Source organism: Lepisosteus platostomus, chromosome 1, assembly GCF_059453375.1.
Source record: "Lepisosteus platostomus isolate fLepPlt1 chromosome 1, fLepPlt1.hap1, whole genome shotgun sequence".
NCBI classification, from domain to species: Eukaryota; Metazoa; Chordata; class Actinopteri; order Semionotiformes; family Lepisosteidae; genus Lepisosteus; species Lepisosteus platostomus.
The window spans coordinates 81,194,749-81,217,542 of NC_142611.1; the positions used below are offsets into that span (position 1 = coordinate 81,194,749).

General features: G+C 51.6%; 1 protein-coding gene across 6 annotated transcripts in view; it reads left to right on the forward strand.

Annotated features, from left to right (window-relative positions):
• Positions 1 to 3,810: 3,810 nt before the first annotated feature.
• The window catches only part of exoc6b (exocyst complex component 6B), a 147,678-nt gene continuing 128,694 nt past the window's right edge, over positions 3,811 to 22,794 (forward strand). For 5 of the 6 annotated variants that reach the window (XM_088639116.1, XM_088639152.1, XM_088639107.1 and 2 more), the window contains exons 1-5: positions 3,811 to 3,963; positions 16,554 to 16,719; positions 19,117 to 19,164; positions 19,735 to 19,825; positions 20,875 to 20,920. In XM_088639116.1, the coding sequence (XP_088495242.1) occupies positions 3,875 to 3,963; positions 16,554 to 16,719; positions 19,117 to 19,164; positions 19,735 to 19,825; positions 20,875 to 20,920 (440 nt within the window). In that variant the 5' untranslated portion in view covers positions 3,811 to 3,874. The remainder of the gene's footprint in view (positions 3,964 to 16,553; positions 16,720 to 19,116; positions 19,165 to 19,734; positions 19,826 to 20,874; positions 20,921 to 22,794) is intronic. The other variant, XM_088639135.1, reaches the window with a different exon arrangement.

Sequence of the window (22,794 nt, forward strand, 5' to 3'; positions counted from 1 at the left end):
GTACCAGGGAGGCTGTAGGGGGGCGCTGTGTCACTGAAAGAAGAAGAGCCCTGGTCAATCCGAATTGCGCCCACGCCTGGTGATGCTCAGCCAACTGCGTGCCACTAGGGAGGGTCTACAAACTCCTTTACACCTCTGATCTCTCTGCCTGGCCCACTCTGAGTAGTGAAGAGTCCTGTCATACCACCATTGTCCTCCAGAGGGCCTCCTCTGGCGCTCTCCCAGCGCAGAACAGGTCGCAGTCAGTGAAGAGTCGGGAGGCAGTGCCTCACATGGGCAGCCTGGACCGCAGGACCTTGGTCCCAGACTTGTAGGTCTTCTCCAGCGTGTCATGGGATGGCCTGGTCATCCTACAGTAGACCCACAGGTCAGACAGCAGGTCATCCTGTCTGCAGGCGCTCGCCATGCACAGGGAGTGAAACATAAAGACAGTGCCAGTGAACCATGCTGTAGTTTCCCCTGACACCCGAGGAAGTGCTCCATTATTTACTTTTTATTCCTCCTCTAGACAGGCTGAGAGTCAGACTCTTGAACTCTACATGAAACACAACACCGCAAAACAGAACACAGTACGACTGATTACACCCAGGAGGAGGCTGAACCTTTCATTTGAACCAGCAGGAAACCATCAGAGTTGAGCTGTTTTGGTAGACTAAGACAGGAAAAGGTCCATGGTGTAATTTAATTCCAGATTGCTGGCTCTGGTCTCCTGCAGGGACTGAGGTCTTCATCTCAGGGTCTCGTTTCCGGGTGCGAACATGCACAGAGTGGGCCCTGCCTTTAGCGCTGTGCCTGGTGAGCTGAGCAGTCCTGGGCTGCACCTCGGCCGTCACGCCAGACAGCAGCCGGAGTCCTGCTCGCAGAGGGAGGGACAAGAGCCAAGAGCATCGCAGACTACAGCCTTGACACCTGTGGCTTGAGGTCATGGCCTTCTCAGTCACCAGCTCTGAGCGCGGTCCAGCGTTTACTGCAGGATTCCAGACGCTGGAGGAGCATGCAGGCTGTCCTGCCAGCTCATGGTGGCCTAATGCCCTGCGGAGTGACTTGACATGGGTGCTTCCATTTGATTGTGTAGTATGTGTAAGGAGTGCACGGCCTTGTCACTGCTCTGATTCTGTGACTGTTTTCAATGCATGGAGTGGTGTTGTTCGCCCCATGATGAGAAGGGATACTGTACCATGAGCCGATCCAGGCTCTCGTGAAGCGTAGTTCAGGACCCTCTGCAGATGGTATAAACTGGAAAATAAGTGGAGAAGGACATCAGGGGTGCAGTCCAAAATCCCAAAACTGGGTGATCCATCCAAGACAAGACAGGGTTAAAACCCGGGACATTATCCGGAACAGGAACAAGGAGTTAAAAGAGAGTAACGAGGCCAGGTGCTCCGAGCCCCAGACTCAGACGGCCTGCCCTTGGGCTGCCGGCGAGCCCGGGGAATAGCCAAGCCTTGTGGCGTCCATCTCCCAGGGCTGAGCCGGGGACAGCGTGAGCACCAGGCTTGAATAAGGGGACACAAAATAGGGGGCAGGTGCACATAGTCAACTAAAACACGAAAGGGTTGGAGCGCCATGAAGAGGAGGGATCCCGATCGTGACAGATACTCAGTACTCAAGCTGTGCATGGAATCTGAGCATTTACAGTATTTCCCTTAAAATGCAGAGTTTACCCAGGCAATTGTAGAGGCCCGCGTCTTCCAACACCGAAGGGCCTTGGTGCCATGCAGAGGCCATGATGTACCAGCAGCCCTGAGCAGGAGAAGCGAAGCTCCAGGCGAAGCCATTCCTTCACTTCAATGAAGAGGGACCGTCCGAGAGGCCCAGTGGGAATCTCAGCTGGGACACTGGGGTTGGCTCTTCATAAGCTCTGACCACTGAGCAGTCAGGCCCTCTGTTTCACACCTCTCCCTTGGGATAGACTGGACAGCTGTGTCAGCTGTCACCATACCCTGTCACCTACTGGACCCCCAACACCACTTACAGCTGCAGCCTAGCTTTCCTTTTCCTCCCTAAACCTGCTGGTTTGCAATAGTTGAAATACAACCTCCAACAAGAGCTGGGAAAGTCAAACAGTGAGACAAGGAAGTGTCCAGTTCAGGGACCAGACTGGGAACCCCTGTCCTAGTCCATACCAGTCTCTGCTCTGCTGAGATTACGGAAGGTGACAGGGCTAAGACTTCATTTCCCTGCAGTTCGAGGCCAGATTCCTTGCTCACAGTGAGCTCCTGTGTGAAATATTGATTCAGCACTTTCACCATTTGTAAGGCCTTGCTTTGACTGCTTTGGCCCAGCTCTTTCCATTTCATTTGCTGGGATAGTACAAGAAAATGTCAACTTTTGCTGTTGTTTTTCAGCAGCCAGTGAAAAAGAATCTCTCGCTCCTTCACTATCTGCCGCCTTCAAACTGAAAAGCTTAGATTTTGACCTGTCTGGTACAGGTTTGATCCCAAAGCAGAAGAGGTTCCAGTGGCCGGGCGACTCTCCTCCTTCTGCCCTCCTCAGCGCATTGACTTCACTTCTCTAACAAAGGGCAGAAAAGCCGTCAGCGTGTGACTCTCGCTTTGATCCTCCTTACATCTGAGAAGGAAACACGCAGAAGGACAACAGGTTCCACAGGCTTTGTCTCGGGAGAGCAGGTTTGAGTCCTAGCGGATTGTCTCTGCCGGTGATCACACTGGGAGGTAGCCAGCTATGCAATGTCGTTACTGTAATCTGATTCCACGATTCTGACTGTGCAAATATTGTCTTGTTAAATCTTTTTTGCTTGACAGTGCCCTTGTTAACACAGCAGCTTCATGATACTTATTTCCGTGGTTGGATGATGTACAGTAAATGGTACATTTGTTTTCAATGGTTTTAGTGGTTTAATAACGGATTATTTTTTATTAGAAACGTAGATACATTTACAAAAGAGAGAGTCATTCAGCCCATCCAGCTCGTGTTTTATATAACTCATCAAAATTATATTTATAAAGCACTCCAATAAAGTTGTTAAATTTAGACAAAGGGAAATTATTTTTAAGAAGTAATGCATTACTCCACATAGTACCTGTAAACAAACTACATAAACCAATATCTATGAAGACTGCAATTCTTCACACAAGTTACCTGTAATTGTAATAGATTACTCTTTAACGTTGCTTTCCGCGACACTGCCTGCTCCTGACTAGAGTTCTCGCCCGCGTACAAATCGACCAGCGTTTTGCGATGTTCGCTACCGCACACGTCGAAGTACAGGCAGGTGCTGTACGCACCCTCGCCGCTAGGCAGAGACGTTGGCTCGATTTTTCTTGGATGAATGGAAAGGATTTCTTGTGATCGTGAAAAAATATTTAAATAATGTTTCATCATCGTAAAAGAAATCAAGGAATAGAAATACGAATTAAATCAGAGAACAGAATTTCAGAAAATGGAGAGGATCATGGAAAGGATTCCTAATATTAATTCTGTAATTCAACATTTCAATGTAAAAGTTTGAAGGATATTACATTTATTTTTACAACGCATATTTTTAACAAACCAGCATTCTGCATGAATGTATTTCTTGAGAGCATTTTCCTTGAAGAATAAAAACTTACAAATACAGATATCACGTTTCGTGTGTGTGGGTTGTTTTTTTTATAACATTAAGTATCTTTGCACGGGTCCGCCTATTGTAGAAAAGGCAGCGAAACTCAATTTCCCATAATCCATTTTTATCCCCCCCCTCCCCCCTAGTCAGAGCACTCACGGGAATTGTAGTCCTTGACCCCAGCTCATTCCATGGGAGATTCCTTAACGTTCCCCCTCCGTAAAACTCTCTTTCCCAGAGTCCCCCCCTCGCGTGGGATGGTTTGTTTTTCAGGTGACGCAGCGGAGCGGCGTTACTGGGACATGGAAGATGGCGAGTTTGGAGATAGCTGCGGAGCACGAACGAATCCTGCGGGAGATCGAGAGTACGGACACCAACTGCATCGGACCCACACTCCGGTAAGGACCAGCGGGGACCCGCCGGGGCGCAGGGCGGGCTAGCAGATGCCCCTCGGGGTCGGTGAGGGTGGCGGAGCTCAGAGCCTCCCGGTATGGCAACTCCCACAAACTCGGAGCTGCCCGAGGGAGTCTCCCTGAATCAGTCTCTCCCGGAGACTTCTGGAGCGCTTCTGCAAAGTTGTGGATCCGGCAGCCGCTCATATGGTCTCGGCATTGCGGTCCCTCCCGGCCAGTGTGCCCCTGGCGCTGGCGGTGAGGGCAGTGCAGGCACGGAGCGGCTCTTCAGCTGTCGGACAGCCTTGACGGGAATCAGTGCTGCTCACTGCCTCTCCCCCGCTGTGCTGCTTCCTAAAACTGTCCCGGTGCCGGGACCAGGCGGTCCGGGAGCTGAAAGCGCTTGTTTGCTATGCTGATGGAGCTCATCCCTTTTTGTTTCTTCTGAAAGCCTGGCTACGTTCCTTTTCGAAAGGTGACTGGGGCGTGTGTGGACATGGGAAAATCTATTATTAGGTGTGTACGCTAAAATAGCCGCTGACGAAAGTTTCTTTGCGCTTCACTGCGCTGCTCACCGGAGCCAGCCGCCCCAGACAGAGCCCCCTTCTGCCCTGTCCTCCTCTCTGAGGGTACAACTGCAGGAATGAGGGGCTTTTATTAGTTATACACTGTTAGCACTCGAGTTTGAACACCCAGACTATAGTCAGGCTGCAAACTAACACGAAACGGTTTTGGGGAAGTTCTGTACGACCTAAAACACAGGCAGAAGGGTGCTTGTTTTTTTAAATTAAACTTTAACTTTGTGGTAGAGAGAATTCGGACTTGAGTTTTTCTGAGCGAGGTGATGTAGTGGCTGTAGTCTGTGGGAGGTGTTTTCTGTCCTCAGTGCTCACTCGGGGTTGGGACCAGCAGGAAGGTGCCAGGCAAGGGGAGAGATCTGTCGGAGTCCGAGCTCCTGTGAGCTTTCCGAGTTGGAGATAATGACCATCGCTGGGCTCCGTGGTTGAATTAGGTCCAGCTCTTGGACGTCAGCAGCTCGGATTCGTGTTTCCGAGTCCTCTGTGCCCCTCGAAATGAACATCCGTTGGATAACACGATCAAAAGACCAGTTAAAGATCAGCGTCAGAGCAGAAACCTGAGGCAAAAGTAATTACAGAATGGGTATGTCCTTATTCAACATGAGACACCTGACCTTTAGAAGGACTTTTATTAAGCCTCCATCACGGGCTCCCGTACTTCGACCTGAGTAGTTTACATCAGTTGTCCACGGGGCGCTTGGGTTCATGTAGCAGATAGACTCCAAGAATGGGGCATCGGTTGATTTAGCCCGAAGAGGACAGAGGGTCAGAAGGGTGTTTCGGGACCTGGTGATGAGGCTGTGGTACTGCGTGTTACTTTGGGAGTTAACCCTCAGCCTGCTGCCCACAGCGCCTGTCCCGCTGGTTCTTCAGCCCCTGTCAGTCAGCTGTGATCTTGCTCCAGGACAGCGCAGTGGACCCGGAATGCTTTCACGAGCCCCTGTGACCCAGAGTCGTGCCTGTGTTCAGTGTCATGTTTTGAGCTAACTCTGAGGCATGTCCATACAAATAGATATCGCTTTGAATAAGTGGCAGTGCTATAAATCCGATGATGATAATTTCATAAGGTCCTCCGCAAAAAGACGAGGAGTGTTCTTCGGTGGGATGAGCTGCGCTGTGGCGCAGTGGGCAGCAGGGCTGCCTTGCGGCGCTGGGCCCTGGGTTCGGTTCCTGCCGTGCTGTCTGTGTGGAGTTTGTATAGTTTCCTCCGGGTGCTCTGGTTTCCTTCCACAGTCCAAACATATACTGTTGAGTTGATTGGCAGGTTCGTGTCTGTCTGCCATGTGATGGACTGGCGTCCTGTCCAGGGTGTGTCCTGCCTTGCACCTGTGGCTAGCTGGGATAGGGTCTGGCTCCAGTGTGGCCCTCAACTGGAAAAAGAGATTAGAAAATGGAAGGATGGATGAGATTAGAAAATGGAAGGATGGATGTACTTCAATGGGGAAGACAGTATGCGATAGCTGCAAACAAGAGATTCTTGTTTTGAAAGCTTCTGTGATTGTTTGACTGCTGGCACATTTCCAGATCAGTTACCTGATCACTCTTTCTAGAATGATCATTTATCTAACGCATGCAACACGCCAGCTTTACTGGACACTGCAGTAGCCTGAAGTACAGTATATGAATATGCTGTGTTATGCTGTTGACACCCATCTTACTGAGCTGCACAGCAGAGATACACACAGCCCAGTCTATCACAAAGGAGAGGCTCTCACTGTGTGAATCCCAGGTTCTGGTCTAGTTTGGTTTTGCCTTGAAAATGGGCTGCTGGTCCTCACATGCAGTGCTGTGTGGAGTGAAGCAGTTAGAGAAACCCTGTGATAGGTTGTCACCTGTTCTGCAGGCACAGTAAAGATGTTTGAGGTAACTCAGCTCCCCTACATTAATCTTGCAGTGTTGCTTTAACACACAGGTGTTACAACACGAGAAGGGTTCCAAACAAGAGGACGCCACTCAGCCCAATTTGCACATTTAGTACTTAGTAGCTAATTTAACTAAGGATCTGCAGCTGTTTCTTGAAAGAAGCCAGGATATCGGCTTCAACATTATAGCTGGGTAGCTTGTTCCAGACATCCACAACATGGACTTTGACACAGTTTCCATCGGTGTCCTTTGGCTTGTGTTTCACTGCCCGTTCTAGAGAAGCTCGCTGGGCTGACTGTGTCAGGGCCTTTAGAATCTGGCAACTTGAATCAAGTGTTTTTTCTGTTAATCGGTCGTTCAGATTTCAGAGTCTGGATCTCACTGCTTCCCTTCTGAGCCTGGGCCCGAAAGTTTAACTCCTTCAAGTCGGTGTAGTCCTTCGACTACTGTAATGCTCGACTCACTGGGGTTTCCAAATCTACTTTGAACAAACTGCAATATGCCCAAAATGCAGCAGCCAGAATCCTGACCAGGTCTAGTGCAAGTGATGACATTACTCCTGTCCTGGAGTCCTTGCACTGGCTTCTTGTCAAGTTCCGTGTGGACTTTAAAATCCTCATGCTCACCTATAAGGCTCTGCATGGCTTGGCACCTCAGTACCTGTCTGAGCTATCATCGCCCTACTCCCCACCTGGCAACCTTCGCTCTTCTAATTCTGCTCTCCTTACTGTCCCCCAAGCCCGTCTACATTGTATGGGTGACAGGGCCTTCTCCTGTTATGCCCCCAAGCTCTGAAAATCTCCCCAAGGATATCAGAGAGTCACCTTCTCTAAACTCCTTCAAATCCAGACTCAAAACCCTCTTCTTCAGAAAAGCCTGTACTTAACTGTTCCATTCTTCACCCCTCTGCTTTTCTTAGTACCACCATCCACGGTCACCTCTGTATATTGTAATTGTGTTTTATCATGTGTAATCTTTTTATTTAATGTTGTTGTCATACTGTAAAGCACTTTGAGAAGCCACCTTTAAAGTTGCTAGATAAAATCAAGTTTATCTAAAGAATGATTATTATTCATGTAGGACTGATGGCGTGAGTCATACTGGGCGAGAGGAGTCTTAGTGTGCCTTCAGTCCCCAGTGCTGGGCTGGCCTGCAGTCAGAGTGAGGAGCTGCTGGCTGAGCTGTTCTGTGCCAAGTGCTCTTTCCTGGGGCGTTGAGCTTGCAGCGTTTGGCCTGCTTAGTGTCCAGCCTCCACACACTCACTGTTAAGTGCTAAAATCTGTCAGTAGTCTACAATGTTAAATCAAAATCAAACTGGATTACCCGTACCTTTCAAGTACGGCACAGGGCAGTCCATAACAGTTTGAAATTGCTCTGCTGTTCCATTAGCAGTTTGCAGTGCCTGAGTTGGAACAGATGGTCCTGTTGGTGTGGACACACACAGTCAGCCAGTGCTGACCTCGTTATTGCTGTTGACTGGAAAAAAGTGATCTTGTGGCAGATAGATACTCTTGGTTCTGGGCTGTTTGCTCTGCACCTGCATGAGTAAACTCATGGCAGCAAGACTCAGTGTTTCCCCTATTCATGTCCTAGCTGCAGGCAGTCTGTGAAAACTCTTCTGCTTCCGTCACTCTGTGTGAGGCCCTTCTGTCAGGAATGCTGGAGGAAGGGGCTATAGACTGTGTTTGAAAGCCAGTCAGTCAGTTTGAGATTTCTTACTCTGCCACACTGCTGCCCTGTCAGAGCTGGAGTTGTACGGGTGAACTGGGAACGTTGATTTCTTTTTGGACGTGACCAAATCATTGTGAATTCAGACACAGCACTGTGTACAGTGTGATTCACAAGTGTAAAGGCCAGGGAGTTCCATTTTCAATGGGAGTTAGGAAGTAAAGACGTAGCTGCAAATATGTGGCTCTGTAAAATATTTTTGTAATTTTAAATGGCTCCTTGAATATCCTGAGAACAAACTGTTATGCACAGTGGCACAGATGGGTTGCACTAGAGCAAAGCAGCCCGTCAGGTTTCTGCAGCTAATATTGAAGCAGGTGAAAATATTACATAGCCAGCAGCTTTAAACTAGAAGACTACAATCAGTTTTTTAAGGCTTCAAAGTGTAACAGTTCTTTGGGTTGGCAGGGCTCACTGCCTGGGTTCCAACCCGCATCTCCGGCGTCACGCAACAGGGAACTTGCCAGCTGAGCTAAAGGAGACCTCCCCCAGCCCGGGCGGCTGAGATCCCTGTGATACGCAGTGGCGAATTCGTTACTCAAGGAAGTCTCTGGCCACATACAGTACTTTAACAGTATGAGTGAACTACAAATAAATTAAGGGAAAACTAGAATGATGCTCAAATCAAGACTGCAGTGTATTAACCAAGCAGTGCTCATGCCAGTATTGGCCACATGTCTTGTGTGCTTCAGCAGACGACAGTAACCCATTATTGCTGTAAAAGTGTTGCAGCAGCAGGTGAGCTGCAGAGGTGGGGCAGGTTTGGTGTGGTGAAACCTGAACATCCAGCCGATCAGTGCAGCAGGTCCTGCGAGAGGTCAGGCAGCCCCTCTCAATGCCTGTTCAGCATGTTGTCAGGAGACAGTCCTGACGCAGTCTGGGCTTTCGTTCACCCAAGTGTCCTAGAATGGGAGCAGTTTGCTTTGGAGGCTGGCTTCTGCAAACTGGCTGACGTAGCTGCTGTGGGTGGGAAAACGACTGCAGCAGGATACTAATGATGAGATCTTTGGACTAATTAGCTACCAGCTACCAAATGGGCTTGATGGGCCAATGGGCCTCTTCTCTTTTGTAAGCTTTCTTATATTCTTATGACTTGGGAGTCAGGAATCGTTAGCAACTTCCTCCAGTCCGGTTTCCCTTCAGGTCTTGGTCAGAGTCTGCTTCTGTTTACAAGTTGTAGGGCGACAAGCAAGCAAGCAAGGTAGGGAAAGGAGGCCTGTACTGTTTAATACTGGAACCCTGACCCAACCTTCTTTGGAAGTTTGTTCTTGTCAACAGTGCATGTCTTAATGCCTAGAGAGTGCCATTCTAGGGTTTGTGTTGCACAGGGAGAGACTCTGAAAACCGACTCCAGCAGATGCCAGAGCCTGAGTGGCCTCCCCTGCAGGTCCTGTCTCGCAGAGAGCACGCTCCTCGAGCTCCGGAGGCCCAGGCTGGCGCCCTCCTGTGACGAGCAGGCTAAGACACACCAGCTTGGCAGATGGAAATGCTTGAAGTCGCTTGATGCAGGAAGGTTAATCTTATTTCTCAGTGAGGCTGCTGAGGAGTGTTTTGGTTGCAAAGTTGCAACTCTGTAATGAAGCCTCCTGCACTCATTTTGATGTCTAGTGTGGGCTTGAATGTGTTCAGGTTCCCTGGAGCCGCCGGCGTTCAGCGGGGCTGGCTCCCATTGTTCAGGAGGAGCTTGCTGTGTACGGGGTGACCCCGCAGCGCACTAGACTTCGAGACCCAGGAGCTTGTTGTTCTCCGCTGCCCTGGGGGCCTGTTCTCTTGGTGTTGGCACACGTGCCGGAGGGATAATTAATTTACCATCCAGCCAGCGAAGATCGGCCCCCCCTTCCTGTCTTCGGCCCTCATCACCTGCAATCAGGCTGAACAATGAGGCAGCTGCAGCAGGAAGTGTGCAAGGCTGGTGCTGCTCCGCGGGCTCAGTCCGCCTGGTTCAGAAGGTCAGCTCTCCACAACATCAAGGGCAACAATGGAAGGGGTCAGGCAGTCCTGGGAAATGAATGCGTGGCGTGCTCTGGGAATACCTTCCACAGGTTCAGTTTCCTTTGCCGTTTCTGCTGGGGCCAGCCCGTTCGGCGCACCTGACCGGCCACCGTGACCCTCTGCCCTCTCCGACATCTTGCTCAGTTCTTTTACATGAATTTAAAGAGGCTGTTGAAAGCCAGGGCTCCTGGCCTCCGTCTGTCGTGTTGTGAAAGCTGTGAAGCAGCTCTTTCTGCAGTGAGGGCTGAGGTGGCCGGTTCTCTACGCACTGCGTGTGCTGCTGGTGAAATACTCCTAGAACATCAGAGTTCGCAGTGCTGCCTGCAAGGCCAGGCTTGTGCTGTAGCTGAGCCTCGCACGCAGCTGGTGCTGGGCCTGGGGAATGTGGGTGTGGCTCTGAGGCAGCCCCAGATAGTGCTGTGCAGCTGGGACAGGGTGGAGTCTGCTAACCACAGGACTGCCATCGTCACCCTGCTTACTCACCTCCTGCGGCTCACGCACGCTCAGCCGGTTGCAGCCCTACCCCAGCAGTGTCTGCTGCAATGCTGCTTCTCTTTAGTTTGGCTTTGGAGCGCATTGAAACTGTGCAGATCAGTCTTTACTGCCCTCCTGCCCCTCACTCTGTGCTGCTTTGCCCTTCTGCCCTTCTGTAAGGTCTGTGTCTGCCCTCCTGCCCCTCCCTCTGGACAGTAAGGTCTGTGTCTGCCCTCCTGCCCCTCCCTCTGGACAGTAAGGTCTGTGTCTGCCCTCCTGCCCCTCTCTCTGGGCTGTAAGGTCTGTGTCTGCCCTCCTGCCCCTCCCTCTGGACAGTAAGGTCTGTGTCTGCCCTCCTGCCCCTCTCTCTGGGCAGTAAGGTCTGTGTCTGCCCTCCTGCCCCTCTCTCTGGGCAGTAAGGTCTGTGTCTGCCCTCCTGCCCCTCTCTCTGGACAGTAAGGTCTGTGTCTGCCCTTCTGCCCCTCTCTCTGGACAGTAAGGTCTGTGTCTTCCCTCCTGCCCCTCTCTCTGGGCAGTAAGGTCTGTGTCTGCCCTCCTGCCCCTCTCTCTGGGCAGTAAGGTCTGTGTCTGCCCTCCTGCCCCTCTCTCTGGGCAGTAAGGTCTGTGTCTGCCCTCCTGCCCCTCTCTCTGGACAGTAAGGTCTGTGTCTGCCCTCCTGCCCCTCTCTCTGGGCTGTAAGGTCTGTGTCTGCCCTCCTGCCCCTCTCTCTGGGCAGTAAGGTCTGTGTCTGCCCTCCTGCCCCTCTCTCTGGGCAGTAAGGTCTGTGTCTGCCCTCCTGCTCCTCTCTCTGGGCAGTAAGGTCTGTGTCTGCCCTCCTGCCCCTCTCTCTGGGCTGTAAGGTCTGTGTCTGCCCTCCTGCTCCTCTCTCTGGGCAGTAAGGTCTGTGTCTGCCCTCCTGCCCCTCTCTCTGGACAGTAAGGTCTGCGTCTGCCCTCCTGCCCCTCTCTCTGGACAGTAAGGTCTGCGTCTGCCCTGCAGCCCTCTGTGTGTGCTGTGTTGTGCTGTGGTTTGCTGTCCTCGGGCTGGCCAGGCTCAGCGCTGACCACGCTCTGTGAATCGCTTTTCCAAGAGTGGCTGAGAGTGTTCTTCCTGTGAGGTGCCCAGTGCCGAGACCGCACAGCCCTCCCATATCCCCCCACCTTTAGCTGGCTGCCGCTGGGGCCAGAGAGCCTGCATGTGCTCCAGGCCGGATCCCCGTGTGTCCCCTGGTGACAGAAGACTAGCCTGCGGGCAGGCCTGGACGCGCTGGTGGGCCAGAAGGACTGACGGACCCTTCTCAAGCAGAGCTGGCTGGACAGCGATCCCTGCCTCATGCTGTGTAGACAGGCCAGTCAGGACTGGCTTTCCTTCCAGTGTGGGATCGTTCAGGAACGGTAGACTCTTGAGTTCTGGCATCAGAATACATGAATACATGAAGTTTCTCCCCTCGTAGACGGCCTCTCCCACTCTTCATTTCCACTTGCCCCTGCTACCCTCAGGGAGGCGGTTTAGAAAGCCTGCGGCCAAGAAATATATGTAAAAGAAATCGTTGTTCCCTGTGCCATCGGTTTATTAAACGCAGCTAAGTGACTGTTGTGCTCCGGGATGGAGCGATTGCATTATGTGTAGTGATTGTCTCATATGGGCAGAGTGCGATGTGTATATAAACTGTATGTATTGTTGCATGCCCAGGACTATTGTTTGCCTTTAGCATGCGATTATATTTGATGTATTATTCGAATTATTCATTTTTGTAGTTTTGTATGGTGATGCCGCAGACGAATCTCCATCCTTTTGGATGGACCATAAAGTTATATAAATAAATTCCTAAGGTAACATAAGGTACAGGCATGTTTGAGACCAGGAATAGGAATACTTGCCAAAAGGAATTGGAGCTAGATGCTGGGAATGCACTACTGCGGCATGGAAGAGGGTTCTGAGAGTCTGGACCGGGAGCAGGACTGGGGCGGCAGACTGGTGACCAGTTCCTTCTGCACCCTGCAGGCACAGCAGAGCTCCTGTCTGCTCTAATGGCCCTGTGTGGTGGATGGGTCCCTCCGGTCACAGTGCACAAGGAGTGCTTCCTTCAAATGCAGGTTAGCATTTGGTTTGATATATGCAGAAGGAGGTAATTAACTGCAGCATGGTAGGCAGGTGTCCCAGGAAAGGCAGGTAGCTGAGGGACATGCTGCAGGTGGGCCAGCAGGGGTGTCACACCATTGACCTTGGAGCTGTAGAGCAGGGTGGACCCATCCTTCTCCCAGAGGTCTCTGTTCCAGTCAAGCTCCCAGTTACACAGTTGAATCTTTAATTCACTCAGTAAGATGATTAATTCAACGTATTTTATTTTTTTCAGCTCAAAAGCAGAAATTCCCTTTTCACTATTGCATTTTCTAAGTAACATAAAATTCCAAACTTTTGAGTAGAAAAAAAACCTTGCAGAGTTGTGTCTGTTTGATTGCGGACTCAGTTAGCTACAGTAGTTATGTGGTCTGGAATGAAAGCCAGCAGGACGGGACTGTGACCCCCTGCTGTAGTGCGTTTCTCAGCCAGTGTGCCTCCTGACATTATCCCCGCGGAGGGGTGCCCTTGACATCGGTGCTCGGCGCCTGCAGAAGAGCTGGACCTTCCCTGTGGATCACGACGACGTGTTGCCTTTCCTGCACAGGAGCCAGTGTGCCAAGGCAGGTAACGAGCATTGTGGGAGTCCGCCGTGTAAGCCTGGGAAAGGGCCGGAGCCAGTAAACACTCCTGGACCCCGGTGAGCATGGAAACGAGCTGTTTGTTTTGTTTCCCCTGCTGGAACAGCGCCGGCGCCTCTTCCTCTGCGTCACTCGGGCTCGCTCCGCTCCAGCCTTGCGGGGGGCGATGCTCTGGGCAGGCCTGTGGAGCTGCTGTCTTATCGATGTCCTGCTGCAGAAGGACGCGATGGAGCTCAGACCGCGTGTCCCTTCTGCTGTTGGAGCAGCTAGTGAATAGTATCTGGCAGTGGAGTAGCTGAAGGGGGAAGTGTTTGCCGAAGGCGGTTGGAGTGCGCCGAGGCACACCTGTCTCCCGCGCAGGGGCATGCAGTGGGCGGCCGCGCAGACTCTGGCGCACACCAGAGCAGGGAAAGTGAGAGGGCGGAGGAGTGACAGCGGGCAGGCTGCTCTCTGACACTGCCAGCGGATTCCCTCTCAGGGCACAGCACTGCAGGGTGTGTCACTGCCTGTCACTCCTGGACACGGCACTGCAGGGTGTGTCACTGCCTGTCACTCCTGGACACAGCACTGCAGGGTGTGTCACTGCCTGTCACTCCTGGACACAGCACTGCAGGGTGTGTCACTGCCTGTCACTCCTGGACACGGCACTGCAGGGTGTGTCACTGCCTGTCACTCCTGGACACGGCACTGCAGGGTGTGTCACTGCCTGTCACTCCTGGACACGGCACTGCAGGGTGTGTCACTGCCTGTCACTCCTGGACACGGCACTGCAGGGTGTGTCACTGCCTGTCACTCCTGGACACGGCACTGCAGGGTGTGTCACTGCCTGTCACTCCTGGACACGGCACTGCAGGGTGTGTCACTGCCTGTCACTCCTGGACACGGCACTGCAGGGTGTGTCACTGCCTGTCACTCCTGGACACGGCACTGCAGGGTGTGTCACTGCCTGTCACTCCTGGACACGGCACTGCAGGGTGTGTCACTGCCTGTCACTCCTGGCACTGCAGGGTGTGTCACTGCCTGTCACTCCTGGACACGGCACTGCAGGGTGTGTCACTGCCTGTCACTCCTGGACACGGCACTGCAGGGTGTGTCACTGCCTGTCACTCCTGGACACGGCACTGCAGGGTGTGTCACTGCCTGTCACTCCTGGACACGGCACTGCAGGGTGTGTCACTGCCTGTCACTCCTGGACACGGCACTGCAGGGTGTGTCACTGCCTGTCACTCCTGGCACTGCAGGGTGTGTCACTGCCTGTCACTCCTGGACACAGCACTGCAGGGTGTGTCACTGCCTGTCACTCCTGGACACAGCACTGCAGGGTGTGTCACTGCCTGTCACTCCTGGACACAGCACCGCAGGGTGTGTCACTGCCTGTCACTCCTGGACACAGTAGCGCAGGGTGGGTGGGTGTATCACTCCTGGAGAGAGCATGCAGTTGACTAGTGAGATGTGGCCTCTTGACCCACCTTCCCTGTTTGATAGTTAGTACCCCTTTATCCGAGGATCTCATCCATCTGTTTCCTGAAAGAAGCCAGGGCTCTGGCTTCAGCCACGTGGCTGGGTAGCTTGTTCCACACCCCCACAACCCTGTGTGTAAAGAAGTGCCTCCTGTTCCTAGTTTTAAACATACTTCCACACGGTTTCCACTTGTATTCTCTGGTTCAGGTCTCACTGCTCTGATGAAATCCCCTGAGGTGACTTTGTTGGTGCCTTTCAGGATTTTGAATACTTGTCTCAGGTCCCCTCTTAATCTTCTTGTTTCAAGATTGAAATGTTAATTTATTTCAGCCTGTCAGTGTAGCTCATTCCCTTAAGCCCTGGGATGTGTCCTGCTGCTCTTCTCTGGCCAGATTCCAGAGCAGCAATATCTTTCTTAGAGAAGACAGAGGTCTGTTCAGTCTGCGAGGGGCAAGTGCACACAAGATGACTGCTGAGACAAGGACATTCTGTCCTTCGTGGTCCTGTGGTTATTAGCGTTCTTTGCTCAGAAGAGCTCTTTTCTTGCTACTTAGAAAGACCGTTTCTGTGCGGCTAGCCACTCAGTTCAGGAAGTGACAGGCCTGTACAGCAGTAAGTGCACTCAGGAGATAAAGATACATACCCACGATGCCCTGGGAGGAGCCCAGTGGGAAGAATGACCGTATCAGAGCTCGTGGTGGATAATAGCCTGATCAGGAATAAATGCGGGTATTAAAATGACAGGTGTTTTAGAGCTTTCTGTTACAATAAATATTCTTGTTTTCTGGGGCGTGTGAAGGCCCGTACTTATGCTAGTATGGACGTGGATGGCTGTTTCGTGAGCTGATATGGGCTCCCTGTCAGTGTTCGCCACCTTGTGTTGTAATTGCTAGTTGCCGGGATTTTTAGTTGGATGAAAGAAAGCTGTGCTTGGTGTGCATTTAGGAAGATATAGAAAATGGGCAACTTTTAAAGAACTCACGCCCCTGGCTTACTCATAATGACCGTTTTCTTCACACCTGTATAATTCCACTGTGTTTATTATGGGGTGAGACTCTCCCACATTTCTTCTGGGCATGTTTCTGTGCTGTCTATGGATTTGTATTCTCTTAGTGTGTTTTTTCACACAGCAGTCCCAACCCACTTGATTTCATGTGTGATTATTTTTAGGATGTGAGAAAAACTCTGTTAGAGATGTGACATGAAAAAACAGACTGTTTTGCACGTAAGCCGGCCTTTCCTGGTGCCACAGCACGAGTCAACACCTGTATCCTTTTAGCACAAGGCTTACCAGATACAAGTGTGACACCTGCTGGCGGGAACAAGGTAGTAGAAATCAGTTAGTAATGAATTCGTGATTTATATGGCTAATATCCAAAGTGACTTAAATTTGACCCTATTAATACAACCGTGTCTTTTAATGGGAGGATACTGGTGAAATCCCTTTCTCAAGGGTACAACAGCAGTGTCTCACCTGACTTCACGGGCCCAGAACCTTAACCACTGCCCCACACTGCTGCCCCCTCATGATGATGTGTAGTATGTCCCCTGTTACTAACAGGGAAGCAGTGGAGTGAAAAGAAATCGGAGTTTTGTGCCATGTGGGATGTTAGTTCAGAGGGATTCATCCAGGAAGATGCTCGAGAAGGTGGAGAAGGTTGAAGCTGTGGTGTGGGGCAATCTGATCTGTTTCCAAGCGGCTGTGCTGAGAGTTGACAACGCACTGGGGGCATACAGTGTCATGTGCTGCTTGGGTGGCCGTGTGCTGACTCACTGCTGCCCCCTGTCTGCTGTGCAGGTCCGTGTACGATGGCCAGGAGCATGGGCTCTTCATGGAAAAGCTGGAAGGGCGCATCAAGAACCACGACCGCGAGATTGAGAAGATGTGCAACTTCCACTTCCAGGGCTTTGTGGACTCCATCACTGAGCTGCTCAAAGTGCGCGGGGAGGCCCAGAAGCTCAAGGTATGGAGGGGCTGGAGGAGTGGGGGGCGGGGATATGAGACTGGAGGGCGGGGCCAGAGGAGTGGGGGGCGGGGATATGAGACTGGAGGGCGGGGCCAGAGGAGTGTAGGGTGGGGGGCCAGAGACTGGAGGTTGGGAGCAGAGGAGTGAAGGTCAGGGATAGGAGAGAGTGGAGGGCGGGGCCAGAGGAGTGGGGGGCGGGGATATGAGACTGGAGGGCGGGGGGCCAGAGGCTGGAGGGCGGGGCCAGAGGAGTGGGGGGCGGGGATATGAGACTGTAGGGTGGGGGGCCAGAGACTGGAGGTTGGGAGCAGAGGAGTGAAGGTCAGGGATAGTAGAGAGTGGAGGGTGGGAGCAGAGGAGTGAAGGTCAGGGATAGTAGAGAGTGGAGGGTGGGGGCGGGATGGGAGACTGCATGAAGGCATGGGGGGCTGGAGGAGTGGAGGGCAGGATTGAGGACTCTAGTGGGGTATGGAGGAATGGCGAGGGTGGGGAGAGGAGTGGTGGGGGGGTACGGAGGAGTAGGGGGCACCATGGGGGAATGGCTAGGGAGGGCGCGGATGGGAGAGTAGAGGGAGAAGACACTGGACTGGGGGGATGGGGAGCTGGAGGGGGAGACAGGGCATTGCTGGGAAATGCAGACACCAGTCCAGTTTGCTGGAGGAGCTTTACTGCTGGTGCAGCATGTCTTCCCTGCACAGCTTGCTGTGGGGCTGCTGATAACCCCCACAGACACCCCTACCACAAACCTGAGAAGAGTATAGACCTCGTCAACAATGGGCAATAACTCTCACTTATTTCCAGATGTGTAGGAGTTTTTAAATTTTTATTGCACTTCTCATTCAGAAACAATGCGAAATAGAGCCCTGGTCTCTGTGACAGACCGTGCCGTGAAACAGCGTCTGGTGCTGCAGTCCCTTGGGAAGTGGCTCCCCACTGGTGCTGTTGCCTTGGGCAGAGGTCCTGTTCTTGTGGGGTGGCACTGTGTAACTGGAGGTTAATAACCACTGACCATCCTTCAGTAATCCGTTGAAGCCGTCAGTGAATGCAGCAGGATGTCTGCATGTGTCCACAAGAGGGCGCTCCTCCCCTGTTCTCCTGCGGTTTGCAGGAAAGGGCCTGTCTCGCTGTGTGTCGCAGTCTGTATTCACAAGCATACTGAGCACAGCTTTGTAATGCCTCATGCTCACTTTCTCAAAGTAAGTTTGTTGGGTTGTTATGGTGTTAGGGACCTTACACAAAAGCTTTGTAGGGTGCAGTTCATATAATTAGCAAATGTGCAAGTAAGAATATGCGAAAGGGGATGGACAAGAAGAAGACATTTGGTTGCTTGTGGGCAGCTGTGGAGCAATTCCAGCCAAGGCTTTGACAGCATTGCTGGCTTTGTAAATATTACCTGGCAGTTAAATCTTTATAAAATATCTTATAAAGATATGTAATTATCTATACACATTTCTATGTTTATATCCTTCCTATAAACCAGAACCAGTTATGTGTGATTGCATGTTGTGGGTTTTGGAGGGGGTTTGACGAGGGTGGGGGGAGTGAAGGAGGGGACTTCAAGTGCAGAGGTAAGTGTTCTTTGTTCTCTCGGTTGGGTTTCTTATATTTTGAAACATTCAGATGAATACGAAAATGTTCACAAAATATTTTTAACCTGAGTGAATCTTTTTACCATCACTTAAAAATGAGACACTGTGCCATACACTGTAATCCAAAACACTAAGCACAACACAGAGGAGACTCAAACACCTGTATGTGCCAGATTTGTTTTGCATCATGCAGGATTGGCGCAGACATTATCTTTTATCCCGCAGCTGTAGCAGTATAATATGAAAAACAGAATTCTCATTCTGTAGCTCTTCAAGAAAGGGAAGGACAGGATCTTAGTATCAGAGAGCTGCCAGCAACCAAATGATCTAGATGTGCCAGTTGGGCTCTTCTTCTTTGCATTCTTCCTCATGTTAAATAAGAATGTAAGAAAGTTTGCCAATTGGGCCATGGGCCCATCTAGCTTGTCTTACTCTTGTGGTTAGCCCATGCTCTCATGCTCTAACCTGAATGACGTCAGCTGGCTCATTCTGGATCTGGCTGGGCTGCAGGGCTGCAGTGGAGTCAGGTCTATCCCTGGGACAACAGGGCACACATGTGGTGTGATGATATGCGTCACTAAATGTGTTGGGAAGCCACTCCGAGCCTTCAGAGAGCAATGTCTCCCTTAATTCCAGGAGCGGATGAGCAGTGTCCGGTAGACACAGTGACATTCCTGCTTCCTCAGGGCCCTGAGGACATGTTCCCCCGGGTCAGAACCCACTCCTCTCCACCCGGATCCGATCCGTTCCCTGTTCCCTGCCCCTCTCCCTGCTTGTCTCTGACGGTCCTGTGCTTCTCTTCCAGAGCCAGGTGATCGACACCAACAGGCTGCTGCAGGACGATGGGAAGGAGGTATGGCCTTGCTGACCGCGCTGCGGAGCGCTTCCTGGTGTATCCGATTTCAGTTGTGCCCACTCCAGTTTCGGGCGTAGCGCGTGTTTATTTTTCTAGCGATTTTGGGAGAGCAGAAGAAACCTCTGCATTATTTAGAGTGAGGATGGAAATTCCGAAGTAAAAACATTAGCTTGCCGCAAGCTGGGGAAAAAATAGATATGGAATTAGGTTAGCTAAAACCGGTTTGAGGACCTACTGGAAAAGCATGGTATTTTAGTCAGATGTATTTATATCTTAATTGAGACCATCTCTTTAGCAGTTCGGTTCCAGACAGCCTACAAGAAGCAGACTCACTGGATTGGTGCTGGAGTTCTGACAACACGCTGAGGGATTCTGTTAAGTCTGAGGACTTTATATTCCCCAGGACAGCAGAGGTTTTACATGTGGATTTCCAGCTCTGTCAGTCCTGTCTGAACCTCTTTTTTCCAGTAGACTTGTGTGTTTTCCCCGGTGCTCCTGGGAAGTGTGCTGCTCTTGATGACGTGTCCTGTGTCCAGACACTCATGTCGTTTCTCCCCACTCTCCCAGCTCGTGCAGACGCTGGAGGAGCTGAAACAGTGCCGCCTGCAGCAGAGGAACATCGCCACCACGATAGACAAGCTGACGCTGTGTCTACCAGGTACTACCCTGAGAGCAGACCCCGGCCCCACCAGGTTCACTGGCCCCTGGGTCTCTGACCCCAGCAGGTACACTGACCCCTGGGTCACTGGCCCCACCAGGTACACTGACCCCTGGGTCTCTGACCCCAGCAGGTACACTGACCCCTGGGTCACTGGCCCCACCAGGTACACTGACCCCTGGGTCTGGCAGTTACTGACCCCGCACTCATTGTCTCTAATTCTTTTGCCAGCCAGTTCTCTAAAAAAAGAATAATAATTTAGTAGTTAATAAATAATAGTTGCTCTCACTGTCTCTGACCTGTCCAGGAAGACAGGGCGAATATGTCCCTCTTTAGAAACAGTGCCTTGAGATTTTTAATGACCAGGTAAACAGGACTTTAGCAGGTTCTGGAAATTTTCATCCCAGAATGAAGAGCGCCCCCTGTTGGTTCAACTAACGTCATTTACAGCTCTAACTTGGTCATGCTTTGAGGGCTTCCATCCCAGTACTGACCAGGTTCAGCCCTGATTTCTAGATTTCTAGAACTTCTAGATCTGACCGCGGCGCTGGTCTGCCTGTTGCTCTGACCGTGGCGCTGGTCTGCCTGCTGGTCTGCCTGTTGCTCTGACCGTGGCGCTGGTCTGCCTGTTGCTCTGACCGCGGCGCTGGTCAGCCTGTTGCTCTGACCGCGGCGCTGGTCTGCCTGTTGCTCTGACCGCGGCGCTGGTCAGCCTGTTGCTCTGACCGCGGCGCTGGTCAGCCTGTTGCTCTGACCGCGGCGCTGGTCTGCCTGTTGCTCTGACCGCGGCACTGGTCTGCCTGTTGCTCTGACCGCGGCGCTGGTCTGCCTGTTGCTCTGACCGCGGCGCTGGTCTGCCTGTTGCTGTGCCCCTGCTGCCTGACCTCAATGTCTACTTCAGCAGCCTGGACTCAGAGTTTTCATGGGTTTTCCGAGCCCAGCTGTGCTGCTGGCCTGTAGGAGCTGGAGCCAGCCTGCCAGACTGACCTTGGTGCTGTCTAGTCTCTGTGCTGTGTTTCTCATCATCATTCTCTCTCCTTCTCTTTCAGTCCTGGAGATGTACGGCAAACTGCAGGAGCAAATGAGAACCAAGAGGTACCAGTATGCTGCTGTGCGTTTTTCCCTCTGTGACCTTCAGATACTTCTGTGTGTGTGAGGGATTTTCGTTTTTTTATCTCGGGATCAGGTGAAGGCTTCTAGTGTCCTTAAGAGGACTTGTATGTGTGTCTTTCCAGTCTGAATGTGTCTTTGCAGCAGGCTGTTTGTGCCACTCTAGCTCACAAGTCATGCCTGTACACGGGGCCTTCACCACTGAATCCTCCTTCAGCGCACCCTGTCCTCAGCCATGCGGTGCTCTTACTCCCTAGGATTCCCTAATTGCGTATGGAAAAAGTGCTGTCTTCGTTTCAACATGAACAACAAGAACGGGGTTGTCATCTGCCTTTGCGTGGAGTCTGTCTACTCCTCAGATCCAGGCCCACAGCGTCCTGTTGTTGACTGAGGGTCCTCAATACATGTCTCTCTGGCACTGTCTCCAGCAGCCACCACTCCTCTTTTCCCTCTGGGAAGTCGTGTATCTGTGAGAAAGACTGGCTGCTGACGCCGTGAGCTGTCCGGTCTTGGCAGTGTTTTTCCAGGTCGTGTTTGCCGTGATGCTGCCATGTGGGGCTGACCTGATTGGCTGCTGTCTTTTCCTTCCTTGTATCCCTGCCTGGCACCAGCTCCCCGGTGTTATTCTGGTGTTTGGAGATGCATACCTCCTGAAGTGTTTGATTTTGCCATTTCCCTTGATCTCCCTGTAGGTGCCTTCTCGCTTCCTGTAGCCAGATTCCCAGTGCGTTCAATGTTTCAAGGATGAGCTGGGCTGTTGGGCCTTGTCACAGATGTCATGTGGCTGGTGAAGGTTTGGAAGTGTTAGTACAGGGGTGCGCAGCTGTGCTCTGGGAGCAGATCTCGAAGGTCTGAGTTACTGATCCCGCGCACACACACTCCTCACAGACCCAACCTTCTGCCGCCACTGAGCTGCCAGTGCCTCTCTGACCTCTGATCCTGAGACTCAAACCCTCCGTCTTTAAGCTTTAATCTCTGCCTTGGGTGGTGGTGTGCAGAGGATTATCCATGGTGGTTATCCCTGCTGTGCAGGTTCCTGTGTTCAGATCGATGGCCATTAAGATGGACTAATCGGATTATGTCCGTACTGATCTAAACTTTCATTCGCCTTGATGCTGGAAGACTTGAGTTTCTAGGTTTTGCAGCCAGCCTTGAGCTGTTCCTGTGTGCTGGGTTAGAACGTCACCTCCCCTCCCCTCTGGCCTTCTCTTACGTACCCAGCATACAGACACCTGAAGTGTGAGAGTGGTGACTGAGGAATAGTTGTATCCTTGTCTGCTGCAGCTCTTGATTAGAGCTCAGCTGCTGTCTTGTACAAACACTGTCTCTGTAGAAGTCATGAATAGGAAGGTAAGGTTTTCCTCCCAGAACATGTACAAGAACTGCAGTTTTGCAGAGAAGAAGTCTTATGGAAAGAAAAACAGAGATATGTTTTCAGTGACTTCTGAGATGGATTTTATTTTTTCTGAGCAAGTGATGGATTCAGTACAGATGTAGAAGGAAGTTCAAAAAGCTTTGCCCACCCTGTGTCTCAGATCTCAGCAGCTCACGGCTGGGCCTGGTCAGGAGCAGGGACCTCCAGGGAAAACCTTGTTGGTGCTGTAATGTGTTGGTGGACCAGTAGGAGGCGCTCCCCAGAGCCCACAACGTGGTCAGCCACGGTGCTGTTCATAGGGTTGCCTGGGTATATTTCCAGTTGGCTTTGTACAGTCTTTGTAGTAATCTGGATTTGTACTTCTGCTTTTACTATCTGGCATCTGTTATATACTGATTGATACTTCTGCCAAAGTGATTTATAATCCTTTCCCATTTACACAGCTGTGTATTTTACTGGACATTGTGAAGTACTTTGGTCAACA